Below are 24,582 nucleotides of genomic sequence, written 5' to 3' on the forward strand. Positions count from 1 at the left end.
GGTACTTCCAAGATGCTGGAAAGTGCTTCAAAACAGTCTTATAGGAACAATTTTGTGTATTGATGGAAAACTAGGCTTGTCTGGAAGATGTTTTCCAGGCTGATTCTCATCTTTCAATGTCTTGGAAACGCCTGACAATTGTGTAAGTTGCACGTAAATGGCAGACACCGAGACTGTCCTGTAACACCCGCCCTCCTTTCCCATCCCCTGGAAGAAAGCCAGTTTGCCTCCTTCTACACTTTCAACAATTTTTTACTCTTTATAAACGCAAATGTATGATTTTTTGGGGTTTTTCTTTTGAGCTGTTCTTTTAAAACATTTCTTTTTTTTTTAAGATTTTATTTATTTATTTATTTATCTGAGAGACAAAGAGAGAGTGCATGTGAGTCCGGGGAGGGGCAGACGGAGAGAGAATCTCAAGCAGGCTCCAGGCTTGCGGAACTGGTGGGGGGCTTAATCTTACAACCCTAAGATCAGGACCTGAGCTGAAATCAAGAGCCGCATGTTTAACTGACTGAGACACCCCTGCGCCTCTGAACTCGTTCTAACATCTGCCTGGATCCCTCATTAATGAATGAGGAGCGTAAAATCTTTAACACGGGTCATTTTCACACGTGTGCGAGCATCGTGATTCTATCTTTGCCGGACGATTACCCTTGAACTGTCCAGCTGTCTCCCTCACAAACCTTCCTGCCGCGGTCTTTCTATCTTACTGATTTGCCTTCTCTCTGCACGAAAGATCCCTGAAGGAAAAAGTCACCCTCAGTCTGGACTCATGCATTTTCCGATTAGAAGCAACTAAATTAATGAGGTTCCCTCTGGGGTTCCAAGACCTGGGATTAACTTCTTGTGGCTTCAAAAAGCTGCTCCTTTCCCCACTGTCACTGATTTTCCTAATGCGCGTTTCTTCCTCTTTTCTTAACATTTGCATCCAAAGCAATTGGTTATGACGATTTTCGGGGACCAAAGCATGAAGTGGGGGACAACGATGAATATGGAACTATGTAACAATTTATTTTAAAAAAATGGCCTAATCCAGACTCACAACAGGTCCTAGGAGGCCGGCGCTCATGCAAATTTCACGGGCGGGGCGTCTTCCCGCTTCGGGCCTCCCAACCGCCTCCCGCCTCCCTGCCTTCTCCGCTCCCCGCCCCGCCCTTCTCCCCTCCCCCACCCGCCCCGTGCCCTCCAGGCCTCCCCCCGCCCCTCCCCCTCCCTCCCTCCCTCCCGCCGGGCCTTCGCGGGAGGCTGGGAATCCGGGGCAGCCACTGGCCCGCAGGGATCCGCCGCCCTCCGTCAGCGCGTCCACTTCCGTCCCGGCGGGAGGCGCCTCCGCCCCGCCCGCCCCGCCCGCCCCGACAGTCCCCGGGCTCGGCGGGCCGTCTCGGCGCGGGGAGAACGCAGGCTCCGGGCGGCGGACAGGTACGTGCACTGCGCGGGCCCAGGAACGCGCGCAGCCCGCTCTGCTCTCTCGCGCGCGCGTTTGCCGGAGGTAGAGCGAGTCCGCCGCGCGCGCAGGTCAGGAGCCGATCGAAGCCCTTGTTCAAAACCTGACTTTGTACCAAAGCGGCATAGTACCTTGTCACCGCGGAAAAGCAGCCCTGGCCAGCCCGCCTTGGTGTATTGTCCCGCGTGGTTTAGCCACATTGTTGAAAAGCGTAGTTGAAGTCATACTGTAGTACGGAAACTCGTGTTAAGTTTTCCCATTTATCTGGTGCCTTTCTTTCATGCCACTGAATGCTCTGGAATTACTGACCTACAGTTGGACCTTGGATTGTCTGGTTCTTCCCAGCGTAAGCCTGCGGGGAGAATGAGCACATCTGCATCAAAATGTAGCCGAACCAAGGGAGAGTTTGCCCCCCAGATACGCAGCAAGCCGGTGAAAATGGACACCGAGCTTTTGCAGAGGAGAGAGCCAGCGGGTTTATTGGAGTGGCGCTACCCGGGAGAGCAGGCAGCCAATGCCCGGAAGTCCAGAATCCTGGATGGCTTGCAAATGAGGGCTTTTAGGGGCAGAATTCGGGGAGGGATCTCCTGAGAAGGTGGACACTGCTGACTGGAGGCCCGTGAGGTCATACTAGCAGGTGACCACTTTGTCTGTGCCCTGCAGGTCTTTTCCGTCTCAGGAGTTTGGAATCTGCAAAATATTTATATTCCTTAGGATAGTAATTTAAGCAAGCATTCTGACCCTAGGGCTGACCCTAGGGCTGCCTGTCCCTTGACTGGGCTGGCTGTGCCTGGGGCAAATACAACCTGTTGTTTCCAAAGCCCCCGGAAAAGAAGGTGGTCAGAAGCGAGCCCCGCAGGTGTCTGGGGGCAGGGCTCTCCAGGCCTCAGGAGAACTTCAGAGAAGGCCAGAGGCGGTCACGTGACTGGCATGCTTGCAGGCCAGCGGGCTGATCCGTCTGCCTTTCTAATGCTTGCTGCCTAGACCTGGACCCTCCGGAAAATACAGGCAGGATTGCTGACAAATAAATATCTGGAGTTGTTGGCGGTTGTAGGATCATCGTGGGGGCAGACGCATAAGTGGGGCGGCGGCTGAGCCTTCCCAGCTTCAAGATCGGGAATCAGTGGCCAGGCAAGTTTCTGCTTTGTTTACCCAGTACGGGAAAACCCCGAGCCTTCCCTCGGCCACTGCCTTCCTGGTACCTTTTAGCCTGTGTTTGGCTTGCTGATGGTTTCCAAATCTCTGAAGCTTCTAGCGATTTATTCCTTGATACCGTTGCTGGTTAGAGTCCCATTGACGCCTGTTCCCTTTGCTCGTCGAAATCTGTTTTCTCTGTTTCTGCTGGAGAACGTCATTGCATAGAGAAGTCTGACTTACGAATTATTGAAATCCTTGAGGATATGAGAGCAGGAAAGCCAGACTTGCTGGACCATGCTTTACCACCTGTTTCTTGCTTTTTGACTTCCAGTGAGAAAAAGGGAATGTTGTTCCATCGCGTTGTTAAAAGATTATTTTCAGCGAGAGGTAAAATCGTGACTCTCATACAGATATAAAAATGAGCCCATGCTGGGACACCCGGCTGCCTCCCTTGGTAGAGCGTGAGACTCTTGATCTCGGGGTTGTGAGTTCGAGCTCCATGTTGGGTGTAGAGATTACTTAAAAAAAATTTTTTTTTTTAATGAGCACATTCTAAAAGATTCTATTTCATTCATGAAAAAGGGAACCAGGCAGATGTTATAACTGGTTCAAGAGAGGAGTCAGGAAGCATGGAGATATATGGGGCCAAGGAATGCCTCAGAAAGGTTCCAGTTAGGGGACAGGACATGTCAGCCCCTGGGAATTGGCAGATCAGACAGGCACCAGTGATCCCCGTGGGTCTTGACTTGTAATATCGTAGAAACCCTTGGTATGTGAAGTAGGGCTGTAGGGTGTGGGAGGACAAATCATTCATTCATGGCATTTGGTAAAGAATGGAAAGCAGACCTTACTCAGGACCATTGGGATAGGGCTAGGGACCAGTAAAGTGGGGTTTTACAGTGGGGGAGAGAGATTGGGCTCAACCCCGGAAATAACAAAGAAAAGTGGGAATTTAGAGCCAAAGAATGGAGCGGGGGTCAGGGGATGGAAAATGGCTAAGAGGAAGGAAGCATCATAGGGGATGGGAGTTCTGGAAAACCGACCGAATGGGTTCTTGCAAAAGACAAGCCAGCGGGATCAGACCTCACCCTAGGGGTGGGGTGTGGGTGTTGGCTGTGGAGGATGAGGAACCAGATTAGATCTGAAGAGTCAGGAATTCTGTGAAGCTGACTTAGACGGATTCTTACTGGAATGGAACGTGGCAGAGACATCATCGGAAACCCCCAAATCAGGGTCTATTTGAGAAGAGAGTTCAGAGGAGCTTGGTGAAGGGACCGTAAGTCACTTTGGGAGAGGGGGCCTTGAGGTCATTCACAGTCTTGTTGCATCTTGCATGAAGGTCACGGGCAGATGGTGAGATGTTAGCGCTGCTAGCCAGTGTGGCCTCGTAAAGAAGGTGCCAGTCAGGGTCTCTTCTGCAGGGGCGCGTCTTGGTTATCCTTGGTGCCATGAGGAGCGTTCTGACTTCCAGAGGCTTCACTAGTGGAGACCACATATCCGATCTCGAGGTGGCCAGTGAGTGCTGCCAAGCCCACCTTCTATGAAACAGAAGAGCCTTTCTTCTTCTGTTTAATTATTATTATTATTTTTTAAGATTTAAAGTAATTTCTGCACCTGACATGGGGCTCAAACTCATAGCCCCGAGATCAAGACTTGCATGCTCTACGGACCAAGCCAGCCAGGTTCTCCAGAAAAGCCCTCCTTGACACATTTTATGAGGCTCCCACTGTCTGTGTCAGACCCACTGTCCCATCCCTGTGGGTTTTCCCCAATAGGAGGAAAACTTTTGCTCACCGTGAGCGACCTCACGATGAATGTCACACAGAAAAAACTTTGTGTTTTTTGGGGACAGCCTCTGTCACCGGTGGCACACCCTTCTGGGTCGTCTGATTCTAGCCCCTTGGTGCCACCACGATTCTTTGTAAGTCGCTGGTAACCAGTGAGTTAGTAACTCTGTCACCTCTGGTGGAGGATCAGTCGGCTTCCTCCCACCTGTGGAAAAACCTGTTTTCTCTCCTTTCGAGATCTCAGACTTCTCTCCTTTCCTGATGCCTTTATTCCGCATACGTTTGTGCTCTTTCCTTCTCCCTTCCAACGAGCTGTCACAGCTGCCTCATTCCCTCCTATTATATGAGTACAATAAAATCCTTAATGTGTTCATTAAAAAAAAAAAGAACTTATGAGAGTCATCTTTTTATTTTTTTCTGGAAAGTCTCCTTTAACAAATGTGTCATTTGGGGAGGGGCGGGGAAAAGCCAAAATCCTGAAAGAGATGTCCAGACATTGTGTCCTCCAGTCAGTAGAACTGCCCTGAGGCTCTTTCCCTGGGAGCCACAGTGGAGAGAGGTCCTTGGAAAATCTGCTTGACCTAGAACACAGACCAGTGTTGTGCCATTGATGGGTCTGGCTGGAGTCAAGCTTTCCATACCCAGCCTGTCCTGGGTACTGCCCCTTTGTGCAGATCAGTCCAGATGGTGGCTCTCCTGGCCATAAACTTCCGTTCTAGAAAGTGGGTATCAGTTAAAGATAAAGAAAAAAGATTTAGGCTCAAGGGCACTTTGAAATGGCCACGATTTTTTTGGGTCTCCGCAGCCCCGTAGGACAAGTCAGGTAAGAAATCAGCCTAAGGACATGCAAATTGTCAAGGAAGAAGTCAAACTTTCAGGATTTGTAGATGACATAATACTCTGTAGAAAACCCAAAGACTCCACCAAAACATTGCTAGAACTGATACATGAATTCAGCAAATTGCAGGATATAAAATCGATAAACAGAAATCTGTTGCATTCCTGGACACCAATAATGAAGCCACAGAAACTGAAATCAAGGAATCGATCCCATTCACAACTGCACCAAACCCATAAGATACTTAGGAATAAACTTAACCAAAGAGGTGAAAGATCTATACTCTAAAAATCATAAAATACTTAGGAGGTTGGGGCACCTGGGTGGCTCAGTGGGTTAAGCCTCTGCCTTTGGCTCAGGTCATGATCTCAGGGTTCTGGGATGGAGCCCCTCTGCTCGGCAGGGAGCCTGTTTCCCCACTCTCTCTGCCTACTTGTGATCTCTGTCAAATAAATCAGATCTTTAAAAAAAAGAGCTACCCTACGACCCAGCAATTGCACTACTAGGGATTTAGCCAAAGTATTCTTAGAAAACAAATGGAAGAGGACTTAAAAAAATGGAAAAACACTCCATGCTCTTGGATTGGAAGAGCAGATGTTCTTAAAATGTCTATATTACCCAAAGAAATTTACACTTTTAATACAATCCTTAACAAAATACCACCAGCATTTTTTATAGAGCTAGGATAAGCAATCCCAAAATTTGTATGGAACCAAAAAAGACCACAGAGAGCCAAAGCAATCCTGAGAAAGAAAAGCAGAACTGGGTGCATCATGATTCTGGGCTTCAAGCTCCATTACAAATATGTAATCATCAAGACAGTATGGTACTGGCACAAAAACAGACACATAGATTAGTGGAACAGAATAGAGAGCCCAGCAATGGAGCCTCAACTCTATAGTCAACTAGTCTTCAACAAAGCAGGACAAAGAATGTCCAATGGAAAAAAGACAGTCTCTTCAACAAATGGTGTTGGGAAAATTGGACAGCCACATGCAGAAGAATGAAACTGGACCATTTTCTTACACCACACACAAAATAAATTCAAAATGGGTGAAAGACCTAAATGTGAGACAGGAAACTATCAAAATCCTAGAGGAGAACAGAGGCAGCAACCTCTTTGACCTTGGCTGTAGCAGTTTCCTCCTAGACATGTCAACAGGGGCAAGGGACACAAAAGCAAAAATGAACTATGGGGACTTCATCAAGATAAAAAGCTTCTGCACAGCAAAGGAAACTCAACAAAACTAAAAGGCAGCCTATAGAATGGGAGAAGATATTTGCAAATGACATATCCGATAAATGGTTAGTATCCAAAATCTATAAAGAACTTATTAAACTCAACACACGGAAAACAAATAATCCACTTAAGAAATGGGCAGAAGACATAAATAGACATTTTTCCAAAGAGGACATCCAGATGGCTAACAGACACATGAAAAGATGCTCAACATGTCTCATCATCAGGGAAATACAAATCAAAACCACCATGAGATACCACCTCACACCTGTCAGAACAGCTAAAATTAACAACACGGGACAACAGGTGTTGGCGAGGATGCAGAGAAAGGGAAACCCTCCCACACTGTTGGTGGGAATGCAAACTGGGGCAGCCACTCTGGAAAACAGTATGGCAGTTTCTCAAAAAGTTAAAAATAGAGCTACCCTACGACCCAGCAATTGCACTACTAGGGATTTAGCCAAAGTATTCTAAAATACACATTCAAAGGAATACGTACCCCCTGCTGTTTATGGAAGCATTATCAACAGTTGCCAAACTATGGAAATAGTTCCAAGTGTCCATCGACCGATGAATGGATAAAGAAGTGGTATATATGTATGTGCACACACACATACACTCATGCGCGTATGCGCGCGTGCGCGCGCACACACACACACACAAAAAGAATGAAATCTTGCCATTTGCAATGATGCGGAAGGAGCTAGAGTGTATTATGCTAAGTGAAATACGTCAATCAGAGAAAGACAAATACTGTGTGATTTCACTCACGTGGAGTTTAAGAAACAAAACATGACTATTTGGGAGGGGGCTGAGAGAGAGGGAGTCAAATCATGAGCATGTCTTAACTGGAGAACAAACTGAGGGTTGCCAGAGGAAGATGGGAGGGAAGGGCTGGGCGGGGGATGGGCCTTATGGAGGGCTTGTTGTGATGAGCCCTGGGTGTTGTGTATGAATGATGAACCACTGATCTCCACTCCTGGAACTGATGCTAAACCGTATGTCAACTAAACAGAATTTAAGTTAAAAAAAAAAAAGAAAGAAAGAAATCAGCCAAAGGAACCAGCTGTCCACAAAGAGTGCATTAGCCATAAGGTTTGCGTCTGTTGGTCCTGGATTGTTGTGACTTCTCTTACTAATAAGAGTTTTATAACTGAGCCTGTGAAAACAAAACCATGAGGAATAGTTTCAGATTTTCTTTGCCTAAACTACTAGCTCTGAATTTGTGTTTCTTTTAAAATTTAGTTATTTCCTTTCTAAAGTATCCTGGCAGGTGCAGGAAAGAGTCTAACAGGCACCCATAGTCACATGACCCAAGCTTAAAAAATGTGAACATTTTGTCTTTAATTGGAACTTTGAGGCAATAAAATGTAACAAATGCAGCTAAAGCCAGTGGTCTCCACCCTCTCTCCCTCACCAGAAACCACTGTCTAATGGTGGTGTGTTTATTCCCATGCGTTATACTTTTATGACAGTATATTTATTAGTAAAAGAAATATTTTTCTTTTTAGTATTTACTTAGCATCAAAAGGGCCATTGTCTTATCTAGCATTATGTTGCTAAGATGTATCATATTGGAAGTAGACGTGTACTTTGTTTCTGAGTGTATTTGTTTCCTGTGGCTGCCGTAACAAATAGGAACCAGCTGGGGGACCTAAGACAACAGAAGTGTATTCTTACAGTTCTGGGGGCCAGAAGTCTGAAACAAGGGTGTCAGCAGGGCCCTGCTTTCTCTGAAACCTGCAGAGCGGAATCCGTCCTTGCTTCTCCCCTCATTTCTGATGGTTGCTAGCACTGCCCGGTGTTCCTTGGCTTGTAGGAGCCTCCCTCTAGTCTCTGCCTGTGTCTTCATGGGGCCTTCCTCCCCTGTGTCTCTGTATCTGAATTTCCCTCTTCATACAAGGATACTAGCTGCTGAGGTAGTGGCCACTCTCATCCAGGGTGACCTCATGTTAACTTTTTTTTTTTAATTTAAGATTTATTTATTTGAGGGGGGAACGGCAGAGGGAGAGAGAGGGAGTTTCAAGCAGACTCCCTGCTGAGCGTGGAACCTGATGGGCATGATCCCAGGACCTGAGCCGAAATCAAGAGAGTCAGACCCTTAGCTGATTGAGCCACCCAGACACCGCACCTTGACTTGATTACGTCTGCAAAGACCCTGTTTCCAAGTAAGGGCACATTTATAGATTCTGGGAATTAGGACTTGAACATGTCTTTCTGGGGACATAAGTCAACCCACAACAACGGATACATCACAGTTTATCCTGTTCTCCTGAAAGTCAGATTGCTTCCTGTTACCGTCATCACATCTGTGCCACCGAAAGCAACTTTTTCCATAGTCACCACATATGGGCATAAGTGTGTGTGTGTGTGTGTGTGTGTGTGCTTGCATGCACAAAGAGGTTTAAATTTTTCTAGGGAATAGAAATCCCACACCCAGTTGTGGGATTTCTGGGTTGCAGGGTGTCTGCATCTTTGACTTTGCTAGACCTTGTCAGAGTACTTTCCAGGGTCTGTATCTGTTCGTGTTCCCTCCCTTTTCCCCGCGTGCGTAACGGCTCTTGGTGCTAACAGACATTTCCCAATCTGCAAGGTGCAAAATAGTATCTGGGTCATGTACAAAATAGTACGATTTCTTAGATACCAGTGAGGTTGGATATCTTTTCATATGTCTATGTGCCATTCAGGTGTACCCGTTTGTGTGTTGCCTGTTCATATCTTTGCAGCGTTTTTCTCTTGGGTTGTCTTTTTCTTGTTGATTTGTAAGAATTCTTCCGTTTTATTTACTCTTATTTTTTATTTTTTTTTTAAAGATTTTATTTATTTGACACAGAGAGATCATAAGCGGGCAGAGAGGCAGGCAGAGAGAGAGGAGGAAGCAGGCTCCCTGCTGAGCAGAGAGCCCGATGCGGGGCTCGATCCCAGGACCTGAGATCATGACCTGAGCCGAAGCCAGAGGCTTTAACCCACTGAGCCACCCAGGCGCCCCTACTCTTATTTTTTTAAAGATTTTGTATATTTCTTTGACACAGAAAGAGACCATGAGAGGGAACAGAAGCAGAGGGAGTGGGAGAGGGAGAAGCAGGCTTCCTGCCAAACAGGGAGCCTGATGTAGGGCTCTATCCCAGGACCCTGGGATCATGATCTGAGCTGAATGCAGATGCTTAACAACTAAGCCACCAAGGTGCCCAAAGAATTCTTCCTTTTAAAAAAATTTTTATTTTTTATTTTATTTTATTTATTTTTAAAGATTTTATTTATTTGACTGAGAGATCACAAGTAAATGGAGACAGGCAGGCAGAGAGAGAGAGGGAAGCAGGCTCCCTGCCAAGCAGAGAGCCTGATGCGGGACTCGATCCCAGGACCCTGAGATCATGACCTGAGCTGAAGGCAGCGGCTTAACCCACTGAGCCACCCAGGCGCCCCCTTTTAAAAAAATTTTTAAAAAGATTTTATTTGAGAGCGCGCGCACGCGCGCGAGAGAGAACACACACACACAGGCAAGGGGATTGGGAGGCAGAGAGAGAGGAAGAAGCAGACTCCCTGCTGAGCAGGGAGCCTGACATGGGGCTCTATCCTAGGATCCTGGGATCATGACCTGAGCTGAAGGCAGATGCTTAACCAACTGAGCCACCCAGGTGCCCCAAGAATTCTTCCTATATCTTATCTAGATATTAAATCTTCTGCTTTGAGAATGATATCTCAAATAATAACAACTCTTCCCCACCTTTACCACCCCTGGACTATTTTGAAGCATATTCCAGACATGTAGTTTTTTTGTCTGTATATACATTAGCATGTAGCTGTAAAAGGTTAAGGATTGTATACACACGCGCGCGCACACACACAAAGCATCTCTGTGATAGTATTGTCCCCCCCACAATAACAGTAAGGCTCAGTGCCATCAAATATTCAGTCAATTCGGTTCCCCCAGTTGTCTTACGAGTGGATTCTACAGTTGGCCACTGCTGTGCACGAACTTGTGTCCCCCGCTAAGTTCATAGGTGGGAGCTGTAACCCCCAACCTGTTGATATTTGGAGGCGGGGCCTTTGGTGATTCTGTTGAGAGGAGGTCGCGAGCGTGGGGCCCCAGGATGGGATTAGTGCTCTTGTAAGAAGAGGCCAGAAAGTGTGTTCTCTCTGTGGGTGCCTGTGAGGACACAGCAAGAAGGTGGCTGTCACGAGTGGAGAGGAGAGTCCTTCTCAGCATCGAGCTTGCGGGCGTCCCGATCTGGGACGTCCAGCCTCTGGAGTGGGGAGAAATACCTTTCTGTCATGTCAACTGCCCTGCCTGTGCTATTTTGTTATAGAAGCTGGAGCAGCCCAATACACACTTCGTGAACTTTATTAACCCTTTTCTTTCTGGTTTGTGTTTTTTGGGTCTAGTGTAAGGAATGCTGCTTTACGCCAAGGGTCAAGAAAACGGTGTTCTCTAACAGGTCCCCTTCCCAATGTCATTCATTCTCAAGGTTTGAAACATAATGTGCAGCTGATCCTCATTGTTTACACTCCAGTTGGACAACACCAGGGCTGGGAGTGCTGACCGCTGGGCAGTCAGGGATCTGCCTAGAACTTTTGACTCCTCAAAACGTAATCCTAATAGCCTACTGTTGACTGGAAGCCTTGCCGGTACCATAGACAGATGATTGACACATAGTTTGCATGTTAATATGTGTTAAATACTGTATTCCTGCCATGAAGTAAGCTAGAGAAAAGAAAATGTTGAGAAAGTTATAAAAAAGAGAACATACATTTATGGTCCTAGAGTGTATTTATGGAAAAAAAAGCCACGTGTACGTGGACCCGTGCAGTTAAAACCCGCGTTGAGGGCCAAACGTAGTCAGAGTCGATCAAGTCAGGTGGATAGCAGACTAGCAAATCCTGAACCACCGCTCTGAGCCTCGGGTCCCATTTCTGTGCATTGGTCAATGGGTCACCCCATTTTATGTGTGTTTCTGAGGAGAGACGCCTTACTTAATAATAGAGTTGATTCATTGACATTGAACCTGCCATCAGCGGCTGTTTGAGCTAGGTTTGTCTACCGTCTGTATTATCTTCGGGGGCATATGGAGCCCTTAGGATCACGAGAGGGCTCTTCAGCACTACGCCTGGAGTCTGTTCAGAAACAATGAAGTCGCCACTGAAAGTGCAAAATGCGGGAGCTGTGGGACCCAGCAGAAAGCCAGTGGATCCTTGTGTGCGGTGGGGGCTGAATGAGGAGGGAGAGCGTTGTCTCGTTCGACCTTGGCAGGGACCCTGCGTGTCAGTGACTCAGATCTGCCACTGCTCTACGGAAGTCTGTGGATGATGGCGAAAGCATGACGAATACTGATTTTGGAGTCGCAGTAAATTTTGCAACGAGGCAAATTCACGTGTATGGAATCTGGAAAAAAAAAAAAAAAGGCTGGGCTGGGCACTGCTGACTCTTTCAAGCTTGCCGTTTCCGCTTGGACCCCTGCCCTGATCTTCTTGTTAGGAGCTGCCACTAGCTTGTCCAACAGAGGGTTCCGACTTACCACCCCACTTTTAAGACCCGATCTCCTCAAACCTGCTCTCCCCCTTCTTGTTGAAAGACACGCTGCCTTTTTCCAGTTGCTCCGGCAAAAAACTCTCATCGTTCTCATCGTCCCCGACTCCTCTTTGCCTGATCCTCCTCCGCCGCCATGCCATCTACCGACAAAACCAGTCGGCTCTCCCGGCACATGGTGTCCAGAGCCCAGCCACCCTCAGGCTGTCCCCTTTGCTGACCGTCTTCAGGGTAGCGCCTTTTGTCTTGGACTGTGAAGTCTTGCTCTAAGGAGGTTTGCATTCGCTTCTGCCGGGTGCCCAGGGATCTCGCTGTCCCGGGTCACTTGTTTAGTTCATTTCACCACCTACGGATTCCTACTTTGAAGGGAGAGGGGAAAGTTTGGGAGATTGGTTTCTTTTTTCCCTCCCTGGGCTTTCTAACCTTGGTCCTAGTCCTTGTTGGTGGAGTTTTATTTGTTTATTTATTTGGTTTGTTTTTATTTTCCCCAATAATGATGGGGGCTCTGACACTGCGTGGGGTCTCAGTCACTAATCCCCATCTCGTGGGGTATTACTGCTTGTTCCTGGGTCTAGCCTTCTCCCCAGGATCGCCGGGCTCACTCAGCATCTGCTCGTTGCCACCATGACCCTGGCTTCGAGTCTCCTGTCCAATCTGGCTGGGGATTGTTCCCTTTTTGGGCTCCACCATTTAAATTTTTATCTGTTGGTTACATTCCCTCTGGTATTTCTAGTGTTTGTAATAGGAATGGATTTCTGTTAGCCCCACTCAGAATCACAAGTTACCAGCAATTCCCTCCATTAAATACACGATGCAAATAGTTAAAATGAATTCTTTTCTAAAACTCTTGATTTTAAGTTTACTTACTGTTTATCATCTTTGGATTTGCACCATTCAGAACATGATGCATGTTTCTCTCTCTCTCTGTAGCCCACCGTCAATCTCCGCAATGGCTAATGAGGCTCACCCTTGCCCGTGTGACATTGGGCACAGGCTAGAGTACGGAGGGATGGGACAGGAAGTTCAAGTCGAGCACATCAAGGCTTACGTGACCAAGCCCCCCTTCCACACGGACAAGGCCGTGATCGTCATTCAAGATATATTTGGCTGGCAGTTGCCCAACACCAGATACATGGCTGACCTGATCGCAGGAAATGGATACACGTACGTAGGAAGTTCTGTTCTTTTCCTTAAATTCCTGGAGATTTCTGTGCTCTGTTATGGTCCCTTCAGGGAAAACAAAACCAAAGCCAAAGAGCCCCACCTGCATTCTAAGATAGGTTACTACTTCCTCATCTCATGATGCCCCCCCCCCCCAAATGGGGAATGTCACGTGAGCTGACCACCACCACCAGAGGCTGCCATTGCACCCAGACCCCTGGTGGCCCCCCACCCCCACCCCCACAGGTCTTTGGCTCCTCCTTGCCCTGCCTGGGCCTGTAGACCCCTTGGACTCCGAGGGAGTTATTGCTGGTTTCGGGGCCTGCCTGGGCAGGTGCAGGGCACCTGGGCCGGCCTCCCTTGCTGGCTCTGTAATGGATCTGCTCCTTGGCCTTGGACACGTCTCAGTCAGGTCAGATTTTACAAGCAGGGCACCCACGGTTAGCCTAAACACACGCTAAACACAAGCGATCAGGGTCCTGTCTGAGTTCCCAGGGGTTCCAGAAGGTGCTGTGAGACCTCACTCCTCTCCTGAAGGTTAGGCCTTTGCCGGATTGAGTATTGAGAACACGCCTGTCTGCTTCCCATCACGCCGGGTCCTGGCACAGCATCCGTAAACACGGAGGAGAAGGGCCGGTCCTTCCCTCCAGCCTCAGCCAGCCTACCGCCCACCAGCCCCGAGGGGGCGCACCGCGATTTCCTTTCCCAGAAAGCTGCAAATCCAGTGTGCACCGACCTTGTTTTCCTACCAGAGAAATCGATTTGAAGGTCACACGCCCACTGTTGTGTGACTCAGCGTTAGTGCGGATGGCAAAGAGGGTTTGCGCTTGAGTTTTCACTTTTTCATGCCCCCAGATGTCTGGAACAGGAGGCCACGTGACTTACTAGGGGCAAACCCAGTGAGAAGCACCGTAGCCAACCCTGGTTGTCCCGAGGCTGGGCTGGACGGACCCCGAGTGGAGGGCGTTGCAGGGATGTGTCCTTTATCTTCCCAGTGACCCGCAGGCTGGGCCCCAGCGTGGTGGCTTCCATTGTCCTATGGTGGGTCCTTAGCTGGAGACGGAACACACACAATGAGCAAAGGCGCCCGTGACTTACAGAGCTCTCTCTCCCATTTATCCAACTCCCTTTGCCATCAGAATAACCCGCCGAGGTTGGCCAGGGCCGTCTGTTCATCAGACCGAGAAAACGAGGCTAAAAGTGACTTATTAAGGTCACGGCATGGGCGGGCGCGGTACTGGGGCTTGAACTTGGTTGGGTTCTTCTGACCCAGATTCCAGGGTTCTTTCCACCCTGGCAGGAAGAGCCGGGTTCCTCCATCTGTGGCCACGGCCTTTATTCTGGGAAGCGAGTCTCGGGCCGGTGCCGTGTGGACCCAGCCTTGGGGCGGCGGCGGGGGGTGGTGGTGGTTGACCTGCATGGAGGAGGGACACGGACTCAGGGGAACTGGCTTGTTTTCTCTCTGCCGCCTGTCTTAGAACCTGCAGGAGACCTTTCCCTCTAAGCAGGAGGTTGTGCCCTGTCGGCATCCTGGGCGGAGGCTGGGGGGAAATTGCTTGGTCACCGTGACTGGACGCGCGATCCGGGTGTACCCTCTGACCTGGGACTAACGCAGGAGGCCAGCTGAGCCAGGTGGCTCCTCCAGGGGTGGGGGAGGGGGCTCTGGGGCTCCTTCCTAGGTCATCCATCCCATGGGGACTGTGCCCGCGGGATCGCCTTGTCATTTCAGATGGGCTGGGCTCCGAGGAGGCTGGCAGGGGCCGTGCACCTACGGTTGTGAAATCCCCGGTGGTCTGGCCTGGCGCCCGCTGGCCTCTCTGATGCAATCACACTTGGCCTTCGTGGTGCCCACTGTGAATCAGAATCACCAATGTAACAGGCTTCTTCATGAATGTCAGCAAAGCCCAGCAGCTCCGAAATGAAGAGCAATGAATGTCCCTGTTTGACAGGACCATCGTCCCGGACTTCTTCGTAGGTCAGGAGCCGTGGCACCCGTCTGGGGACTGGTCCACCTTCCCGGAGTGGTTGAAGACAAGAGACGCCGGGAAGACCGATAAGTAAGTTATCGTCCATGTTTGTGCCCCTCCACCCCCCGCCCCTGCTCTCGTCCCAGGACCCCCGGGAGAGCGGAGGCCGCAGGGAGAAGCGGGTTCGGCTTCACTATTCAGACACCCCCCACCCTCCCTCGTGTGGGGCTTCCAGGGCCACCGCTAATGCCTAAGGAAACCGGCTTTCATGGAGCCTGTGTGTGGCCTGGAAGGCGGGACGCCAGCAGGCTCTCTGCTTCCCTCTCTGAGCGACTTTGTGGCGCTCATGCCAAGGGAACGTTGGGGAAGGACCACTTTGTGGTGGCCCGATTTCCCTTGACAAGGGTGCTTTCGAGGTGCATAGGGTCAACACTCCTTCCTTCCTGTCCAGGCTGCAGAACCAGTCCAGGCAGTGGGTCAGGGGCTTGCCCACTAGGGCTCAGCTGATAGGAAACCCAAAGGGCTGTCCCCTCCCCCAGCCTAGACCTGACCCCCCACATCCCCTCTGAGAGACTTCAGGTCTTGACACCAGGCCCATTAGACCAGGACTGCCATCTTGTCAGGGTCCGGGGAGCAGTGAGAAGTAAAAGAAGGGGATACCCCCAGGATTTCATTTTTTTTTTTTTTTTAAAGATTTTATTTATTCATTTGACACAGAGAGATCACAAGTAGGCAGAGAGGCAGGCAGAGAGAGAGAGAGGAGGAAGCAGGCTCCCCGCGGAGCAGAGAACCCGATGCGGGACTCGATCCCAGGACCCTGAGATCATGACCTGAGCCAAAGGCAGCGGCTTAACCCACTGAGCCACCCAGGCGCCCTGGATTTCAGCTTTTTATTGAATTAGCTCCTGTGGCCCAGAAGCCAGGAACAGCGTGCTTAGCTGCCGTCCAGACAGCTCTTTCTGTCTGGGCTAAGTGTGCAGGGGGAAAGGGCCAGGAAGGTTCTCTGATGCCAGGCTTCTCCTGAACAAGTCAGTGTGAGCCCAGGGCAAAGGAGGTCCCCCCAACAGCAGCCCAGATCACCTCGGCCAGCTGAACCCTCTCCTTCCCTGTCGCCGGACGGGAGCCTTGGGTTGGACAAGCTGCTCCCCCAGCTGAGGGTGGGGAAACTGCTAAGAATGTGGGGCCTTGCCCATGGGCATGCGGTCCCTGGAACTTTCTGTTCCTTCCCCCACCAGAATGCCCTTCAAGAGCTGCACCCAGGGCTGGTGGACCCCAGGCAGACCTCTGCCCCTAGCCCAAAAGGGCCTGGGGCCCTGCTGAGTGCCCCTATCTGGCTTCTCAGCCCCATTTTCATGGCCCACACTCACTGGGAACCCCTTCTCGCAGGGCCTGTGCTGCGGGCTGCACCGGGAGCTCCCACATGGCCAAGCTTACGGGTAGGAGACCAGCCCAGCAGTGGTCCGGGGGACTGTCTCTGGGACATCAGCTGCCTTGTCTTCCTCTGTCCCATCCTGAGGAGTCTTCCTGAGGGCTGTGTAGCCTGGCTCCTTCGCCTCAAGTCAGGGGGACCCTCAGTGGCCACCTCGGCTCCAAGCCTCCCTGAGGAGCTGGTGGAGAATGTCACAGCCGGCTGCTCCCCCTGCCTGGCTCTGTGTCCTTCCCTCCCCTTCCTCAGCGTTGGCCCCGAGATTCCTGGGGAGAAGCCTCCCACACACTTAACCTCTTCCTACTTCCTCCCAGAAGACCTGCACCCCTAACCTGCAACCCCAAGAAAACCAAAATGAAGCCAGATGTAGAGAGAAAAATTAGAAGTAGAAACACAAGAGAACCACAGAGACCGGGATGCGACTGTGGAATTCATCTTTCCATGGGGGGCCGGGGTCGGGGAGAATAGTTAGGACCTTTTGTGACTTTCTGAGGAAAAACTGGGGCAGGGGTCTGCCTGCCAATTGTGAGCACAAAGCAGAGTGATCGTTTCTGGCAGATGCTGGAGCAGCCCAGCGGCACTGTTCCACTGGGGAAAAGGAGAGCCATGCATTTTAAACATTTAAAATGTTTAATGCATTTAAAAATGAGACAGAGAAACACTGGGGCATCTGGGAGGCTCAGTCGGTTAAACGTGTGACTCTTGATTTCAGCTCAGGTCATGATCTCAGGATTGTGAGATCAAGCCCCATGTTGGGCTCCGTGCTTGCTTGAGATTCTCTCTCTCCCTCTTCCTCTACCCCACCCCTCTCCCTGCCCTTGTGTGCTCTCTCTCTCTCAAAAAACAAAGCAAAGCAAAACAAAACAAAAGGCGGGGCAGGGAGAGAGAGAGAGAGAGAGAGAGAGAGAGAGAGAAACACTCACTTTGAAAGGAGACTGAAATCCTTGTATCTGGTCAAGTGTGTTCTTAAGTAACATAAAACCCATCTTGAATGCTAACTGCTTAAGCAGTCATGGGGTTTATTGGTTTATAGAGCTGAAAAGAGGTAGTTTCTGGCTTGAAGCAGGGGTTGGTTCCTAGTACAGAAACTATCTCTGGGGCTTGCCTTCCAAAATTTCTCTACTAGGTTGATTGTATTACTGGCTCCATTCTCAGGCAGCTCTTGCCGCTGGGTGACAAGATGGCTGCAGCAGCTCCAGCCTTCCATCGGTCCCTTTTCCAGCAACCCAGCAAAATTCACATTTTGCCCTAATGGCTATCGCTCAGTCATAGGTCTGTCCTGGAATGAGTCATTGTGGCCAGGAAATGGCTATGCTTTCTGCCGGTCAGCCTGCACCACACACTTCACAACTGGAACCTAGTGCAGAATCCCCCAAGGTGTATGAACCAGGCACTGGCGGGTGGGAGGAGAGCTTCATCCAAAGCTGAACCCTGGTGCTTCCAGAAAAGTAGGGAACACGTGCAGAGCAGCACCAGCCAAGACATGTTCACACGAGCTCAAGTGTTTTTATAGAAGTGACCTCTTCCTCCTCGTCTCCAATTAAGGCAGTTACTCTTGAGATCAAAGCATCCGAGGAAAAATTAAAACCCCAAATGTCAAGAACTATTGCTCTTTCCATGTTATTTTGCGGAATTACTTAATTACCGTTCACATGAGGACTGTAAGTGCCCTGTACTTAGCACTAGAATCCATTTATTTAAAGGTGCTCCAGGATATGCTATGATCAAAAGGGAGAGGAAGTGCAAGAGAATGGCTTGCTCTCTCTTTTTTAAGCTGTAGCATTTCTTCCTTATCCGATCAAACCAGAACTTTCTGGCTGGCACCAAACCTCCGTTTGGGTGTATTGCTTCTAGCTGAAAATACACTGAGTTCCCAACAAGCAATTTGCAAATAAACCATTTACAAAGATAGGGCCACTCCTGGTGTTCTTCTGGCTTACATCGTGCTGGCAACTTTCCAAGTCCTGCTCTGCTCTTTGGGCACAGAAGGAGACCGGCGGTCCCGAGTCGGGGTGTTAGCTGCGGGAGTGAAGTTTGGGGAGCTGCCCGGCTGGGGGCTCGTGTCTGCCAGAGGCGAGCAGGCTGGGCTGCTCCGTGCGGGGGTGGACCTTGGGATCAGGTCTTAGGATGCTGTGCTTTGGCCTCTGGCCTTTACTGGGAGGCTGTGGAAGGTCAGGGCTCAGCTTTCACCTGGGCTGTGGGCTGGTGTGGTCTGTGGTTTGCAAAGAGCCCGCCCGCCGCTCTGTCAGGTGGTTGGAGGAGGCTTGTGCTTGGTGGAGAGACCTGGGGAGACCCGTGGGGCGATGTGCATCACTGCGGCAGCCGCGGGGGAGGACAGAGCTCCAAATGCAAGAATCGCAGACCGCGGAGGCAGAGCTGCTGCGGAAGCCCCGTGACTGCCCAGAGGCCGAGCACCTGCTGTCCCGCGCTCGCCCCCTGCGGGGGGGCGGAGGGGGCGAGAGACGGGGTGCTCACAAAATGCCTCTCGGTTGTCTTTTGCCCGCCCCCTGCCCCCGCCTTATTGAGATATAATTGACCCATAATGCTGTGTAAGTGTAAGGCGTGCAGTGTTGATTCGACACGTTTATGTGTTGCAAAATGACTGCCACCCTAGCCTCTGGCAGCGCCGCCGTCCTGTCCCAGGGTTACCTTCCTTCCGGCGGCGGGAACACGCGCGGCCGGCGCCCTCCGCGGCCCGCGCGCCCGGAAAGCAGCGGCATCGACCGCGTCACTAGCTCTGCCCCCGCCGCACGCCGCAGCCCGGGGCTCGCCCGTCTCCGGGCCGGAGTCCGCGCCCCTCGTGCGGTGTTTCCCCGCCCCGGCGACCGCGGCTCCGAGGCTGGCTCCCCAGAGCCCACCTACAAGGGGCCTCTAGCCGCCTTTCTTCGCTTTTTGTAGGATTTTCTTCGGGAGGGCGAGCGGGGGGCGGGCAGAGGGAGGAGCGGGCTCCCCGCCGAGGGGGAGCCGGTGCGGGGCTCGATCCCGGCCTCTAGGGTCGCGACCCGAGCCGGAGGCGGCGGCTTTGCCGACCGGGCGGCCGCGGCGCCCCTGACGCCCGAACTTTCCGTTCCAGGGAGCTGGACGCCGTGCTGACCTACCTGCAGCGCCAGTGCGGCGCGCGGCGCGTCGGCGTCGTGGGATTCTGCTGGGGGGGCGTGGCCGCGCACCACGTGATGATGACGTACCCCGGGCTCCGGGCGGGCGTGTCCGTCTACGGTAAATCCGCCTGGCCCGCCTGGCGCGCCCGGCGCGGTGGAAGCGGGAGGCCTGGGGGAGGGGCGGCGCGTCCGCAGGGGCTCGGCTCTGCAGCCCTGAGAGGGGAGGGCCGGCTGCGGGGTGCCGGAGGCCGAGTGGTCCCTGGGACCCGGAGCCCCGGTCCCCGCGCTGTGCGGTCGGGACCGTCCCCGAGCCCGAGGGCGACGGGGGTAACGTGTATCTCCGGGATCGTGGTGGCTCTCCGGCCGCGTTCCTTCTGAGGGACCCCGTGAGCCGCCGTCCCGAGCGGCAGGGTCCGGGGGCGCGGCGCGGGCTGAGGAAGGAGGGGAGGGGAGGGGAGGGGAGGGGGGGGAGGGGAGGGCCGTGCAGCGGCGCCGAAGCGCTGCGGCGGGACGGACCGCCGCTGCCATGGCAACGAAGCGAGAGCGCGTGCGCGGGGGCGTGGCGTACTGGGTCCCCGCTGGAGGAGCGGCCCTTAGACACGTGAAAAGAAAAAAAAGAAGAAAGAAAAGAAAAAAGAAGGGAATCTGGTTGTCTTTCATGATCGTATGTCCTACAGTTACGGACGAGGATTCCTATCTGGATCAGTGTTTGTTCGCTGTGGTGATTTTGCTTACTTTTAGCATTAAAAAAATCCTTTCAATATACTGACTTACACCGAAGAGAATACGTTGTCACTTGGCTGTGGGCACAGCGGGGATGACCGTCCCCTTGTGCGAAACGAAGGCTCTCCCGCGTGGACGCCTCGCCGGCTCCCCCTTGTGGCCGCTGGTGCGCACTGCGCGAGTTGAGGGCCTTGGCAGGACTCCTGGGAGCATCGAACCTTGGCTGTCCCGCGATGCATGGTGGCCTTAACAGAGGGGTCAGCACCTCTGTGGAGCGTGGCCAGCCCTCCTGTGGCTCCCTGCCTCCTCGAGAGGGGCTACAGGGGAGGGGAAGCCCTCTGGGCTGCTTGGCTTTGCTGTGCTGCCTACCAGACATGGAAGCAGGAGATGCCCCTTGTTTCTTCTTCCTGCTGACTTGGATCCGGTCCCGACCACACCTGAGCCAGGCTCCTCTGTGAGTCCTCTTTCTAGGGAGGCCCCGACTGGGCTCGGTCCTTGGCCCATTGGGGCAGCCTAGTGAGAATCCCCCAACTTTGGATGTCTGACCACATTCCTCACCCCCCACCCCTGGGATCGCGTGAGCCGTAATTCTGTCACGTCCTCCAGCCAGAAGCCGTCTCACTCTGATGCTTGCTCTTAGTCCTTTTCCATCCGCTGCCCCCGCGCCCTGCTCCTTGGCGCTAAATCCCCAGTTGTCCTGATTTTCGGGTTGAGCGATCTCTCTCTCCTATAGCCAGACCTCATTCTGGTGGTCCTTCTTGAATAAAACTTCCTTCACGATGTGAGAATAATTTCCTTTAACATTAGTTACCTTAAAATGGCTTCGGATCACAGACAGATCGTGGGCAGAGCCCCAGCTGTGGTCTGAATGCCCCGGGGCAGAACAGGCTTTGGACCAAATGCCCGCTAAAATTCTGAAACAAAGGATGAAAGGACCGGGTTCCACACCTGTGATGTCATACCCGTGACGTCACAACCGTGGTCTGGTCAGAGCACCAATAGCCTGGGGAACAGCCGCCCCACCTTATGTGTATGAAGCCACTTGGCAAACTGAGGTCAGACGCTGTGGGGCTTATGTGGATTGTGAGAGACTTCTAGAACAGGAGGGGCCAGATGGTCCAGATTTGAAAGTTTGTCCCCTGTTTGTAAAGGAAGGCATTGTCGCACAAGGGGGCATTTTTCAGGCTGCTCCTGCCTCTGGGCAGGCCAAGCAGACAGCAAGGTCTAATTCCACTATTTCTGGCCTGACTTCTCATAAAGTGGAGAGCAGGAAGGTCTAGCTAGGTAAGTTTCTCTTTGAGACGGATTTTATAGGCCAGGACACTTCTGTGGAATTACTAAAAAGAAAATAAACAACCCTCAAAGCACATATTTTACTTTGAAAAATCAAACCAGACCCACAGAGGTTTCTGAGGCCCATGTTTGGAAATCCTACCCCACGTGTGTGTCCCCATCTTCCAGGCATCGTCAAGGACTCTGAAGACGTGCACAGTTTAAAGAACCCCACGTTGTTCATTTTCGCTGAAAATGATGCTGTGATTCCCCTTGAGCAAGTAAGTTGGCATCTTTCCTCCTTTCATTTTTTTTTTTGAAGATTTATTTATTTAGAGAGAGCGCATGCTCGTGAGTGGGTGGAGGGGCAGAGGGAGAGGGAGAGAGAATCCTCGAGCAGGTTCCCTGCTGAGCATGGGCGGCCCCCGGGGCTTGATCTCCTGACCCTGAGATCATGACCTGAACCGAAATCAAGAGTCTGACACTTACTGACTGAGCCACCCGGGTGCCCCTCTTCTCATTTCTATATTTAATAACATGATTTGACCTTTCAGGGAAAATGTTGCAAAGGTTCATTTGTTGCTCCAAATATTTTTCAGTGTTAAAGTTATAAAGGTGAGGGGGCGCCTGGGTGGCTCAGTGGGTTAAGAGTCTGTCTTCGGCTTAAGTCATGATCCCAGGGTCCTGTGATCGAGCCCCCACATCAGGATCCCTGCTTAGCGGGGAGCCTGCTTCTCCTTCACCCTCTAATGTGTTCTCTCTCTCTCTCAAATAAATAAAATCTTTTTAAAAACCCCACGAGTTAAGATAAGGCTTGTGTCTTTAAAGACGTGGGTGTGGGGCACTTGGTGGGCTCATTCCGTGGAGCTTGCAACTCTTGACCTTGGGTCATAAGTATGAGCCTCACATTGTGGGGGGTTTACTTTAAAAAAAAAAGGTCGGTATATTCAACCCAGTTTGTTGATAAGAAAAAAGCAGAAGAAAACTGGTTCAAAGCAGTCATTTAGAAATTGTTATTCATAACTAATACATTATATTAATACAAATTTAAAATAATTTCTACTTAAATATATTGAATATTTTGTTATATATTGAATGGTATACCAAAGATATTAATATAGTTTCAAAGAACTGATACTGTATCATTTTTATATTGCTTAGAATCTTCTCCTTTGCCAGAGGTTATAAGGACCGTGTTAGGTATAAAAGTAAAAAATTCATAATAGCTACAGAACTTAAGGCACTGATGTTAAGTTTCTTTTCTGAGCATGCAGACAGGATGTGGGGAATGGAAATGATGACTAGACTTAAAATCATACTATCATGAAATCCTTGTGTCTGTCAGGTCTCTTTGCTGACCCAGAAGTTGAAAAAACACTGCAAAGTGGAATATCAAATTAAAACATTTTCTGGGCAAACCCATGGCTTTGTGCATCGAAAGAGAGAAGATTGTTCAGCGGAAGACAAGCCCTATATTGATGAGGCAAGAAGAAATTTACTTGAGTGGCTGCACAAGTATGTTTAGCTGTGGCCAAGCGTCACTTACTCAAAACAGCTTCCTTGCACCCAGAAACGTGCTTTGGGATATTTGGATCATTTGATTTAATTTTTACTTTATATGAACCAGGGAATCCTGAAACTCATTATTTCCTCTGTTAATGCATGCTATAATTTAACTTTTAACAGCCCCTAAACAATGGATTTGACTGATAGGGTAATATCCTAACTGTAAGAACCTAGGGTGCTGGGGCGCCTGGGGGGGCTCAGTCTTCAGCTCGGGTCATGATCCCGGGGTCCTGGGATCGAGCCCGGCATGGGCTCCCTGCTCAGCGGGAAGCCTGCTTCTCCATCTCCCACTCCCCCTTGCTCGTGTTCCCTTTCGCCGTGTCTGTCTCTGTCAAATAAATAAAATCTTTAGGGCTGTTTATGGACCTGCTGACAGCTCAGATGTGGACTTCTGGTGTTTTAATTAAGTACATCCTTTAAGATGATGAGCACAGTATAGCCGTGAAGAACGTGAGCTAGAAACTCAAATTCAAAGCCCAGCTTCATGGGGCATTTATCTGTCCTAATACGGATCGGCCTATCACGTTCATAAGTTGCACTGTGAGAAATCCTGAAGTTGAAATAGGGTTTCATTGACCTAATTACAGCAAGCCAATAAACTTAGTTTTTGAATGTGTGGCTTTTTCTAAAAGCTAATAAAGACTGATGGATTACAGTGACTGTCTCCTAGGAAGTGTTTTTCTAAAACGGCATTTTCCAGGCCAAGGGCGTGGAGCTGCATCACTTGGAAGGGGTGCAGGGTCAAGTTCCAGTGTTTAGATTTGAATTACTTTAGATTAAATCCCACGAACCAGCTCAGCTCCTTGGGAGCCCCGGCCCCCGTGCCAGGCGCTCAGCGGCCACGCGTGGCCGGGAGGAGCCGTTTGGACAGAGCCAGTCTGCGCCAGGAAAGGCTCTTCCCTCTTGCTGCGGCCTGCTGACTTTCCACGAACCCTAGGCTGGACGGCGGTCACCCCACCGGCCCCTCTGAGTCTGCAGATCCAGAAAGGCCACCTTGTTCCACTCCCACCCAGGCTTGGGCCCTCCGGGATGTGCCCTCCATCCGGTGGGACCCTGGGGAGGGCCTTTCCACTTGGCTCCTGGGCTCAGGGTGGGACCTTGTTCACCCCCGTGCACCATGGCCAACCTGGAGCCATTTCCCGTTGATCCTGGGCCTCCGGGAGGGAAGCCCACGCACTTCCTTTCTGGAAGACAGGAGCGAGAAGGGTCCCCGTGGTGTCAAGGATCCACACACACCCTTCGTTTCTTCCACGGCTCGGCTCGCAGAGTCCCACATGACCGATGGGTTAGTGACAAGATGGGTCCCTCCGGAGAGGAAGAAGGAAGCAGTGATGTGGGCCTCCCCCAGGCAGGGAAATGGAGAGGAGGGATTCCAGAGCATCTGGAAGAGTCC

General features: G+C 51.0%; 1 protein-coding gene across 3 annotated transcripts; it reads left to right on the forward strand.

Annotated features, from left to right (window-relative positions):
* Window positions 1-1,208: 1,208 nt before the first annotated feature.
* On the forward strand, window positions 1,209-23,844 carry CMBL (carboxymethylenebutenolidase homolog). Of its 3 annotated transcripts, none has more exons than XM_032337772.1 (6): window positions 1,209-1,422; window positions 12,907-13,140; window positions 15,087-15,194; window positions 19,604-19,746; window positions 21,813-21,923; window positions 22,491-22,593. In XM_032337772.1, exons 2-6 carry the CDS (start codon window positions 12,926-12,928, stop codon window positions 22,502-22,504), a joined length of 591 nt encoding a protein of 196 aa, XP_032193663.1. In that variant the 5' UTR covers window positions 1,209-1,422; window positions 12,907-12,925; the 3' UTR covers window positions 22,505-22,593. The 3 variants fall into 3 exon arrangements, with proteins under 3 accessions (XP_032193663.1, XP_032193661.1, XP_032193662.1); XM_032337770.1 differs by lacking the exon at window positions 22,491-22,593 and adding an exon at window positions 22,969-23,844 and having other exon boundaries at window positions 1,210-1,422; window positions 21,813-21,904; XM_032337771.1 differs by lacking the exons at window positions 1,209-1,422; window positions 12,907-13,140; window positions 22,491-22,593 and adding exons at window positions 14,805-15,009; window positions 22,969-23,844 and having other exon boundaries at window positions 15,113-15,194; window positions 21,813-21,904.
* The last annotated feature ends 738 nt before the right edge of the window (window positions 23,845-24,582 follow it).

Source organism: Mustela erminea, chromosome 3 (assembly GCF_009829155.1).
Source record: "Mustela erminea isolate mMusErm1 chromosome 3, mMusErm1.Pri, whole genome shotgun sequence".
In the NCBI taxonomy this organism is placed as follows: domain Eukaryota; kingdom Metazoa; phylum Chordata; class Mammalia; order Carnivora; family Mustelidae; genus Mustela; species Mustela erminea.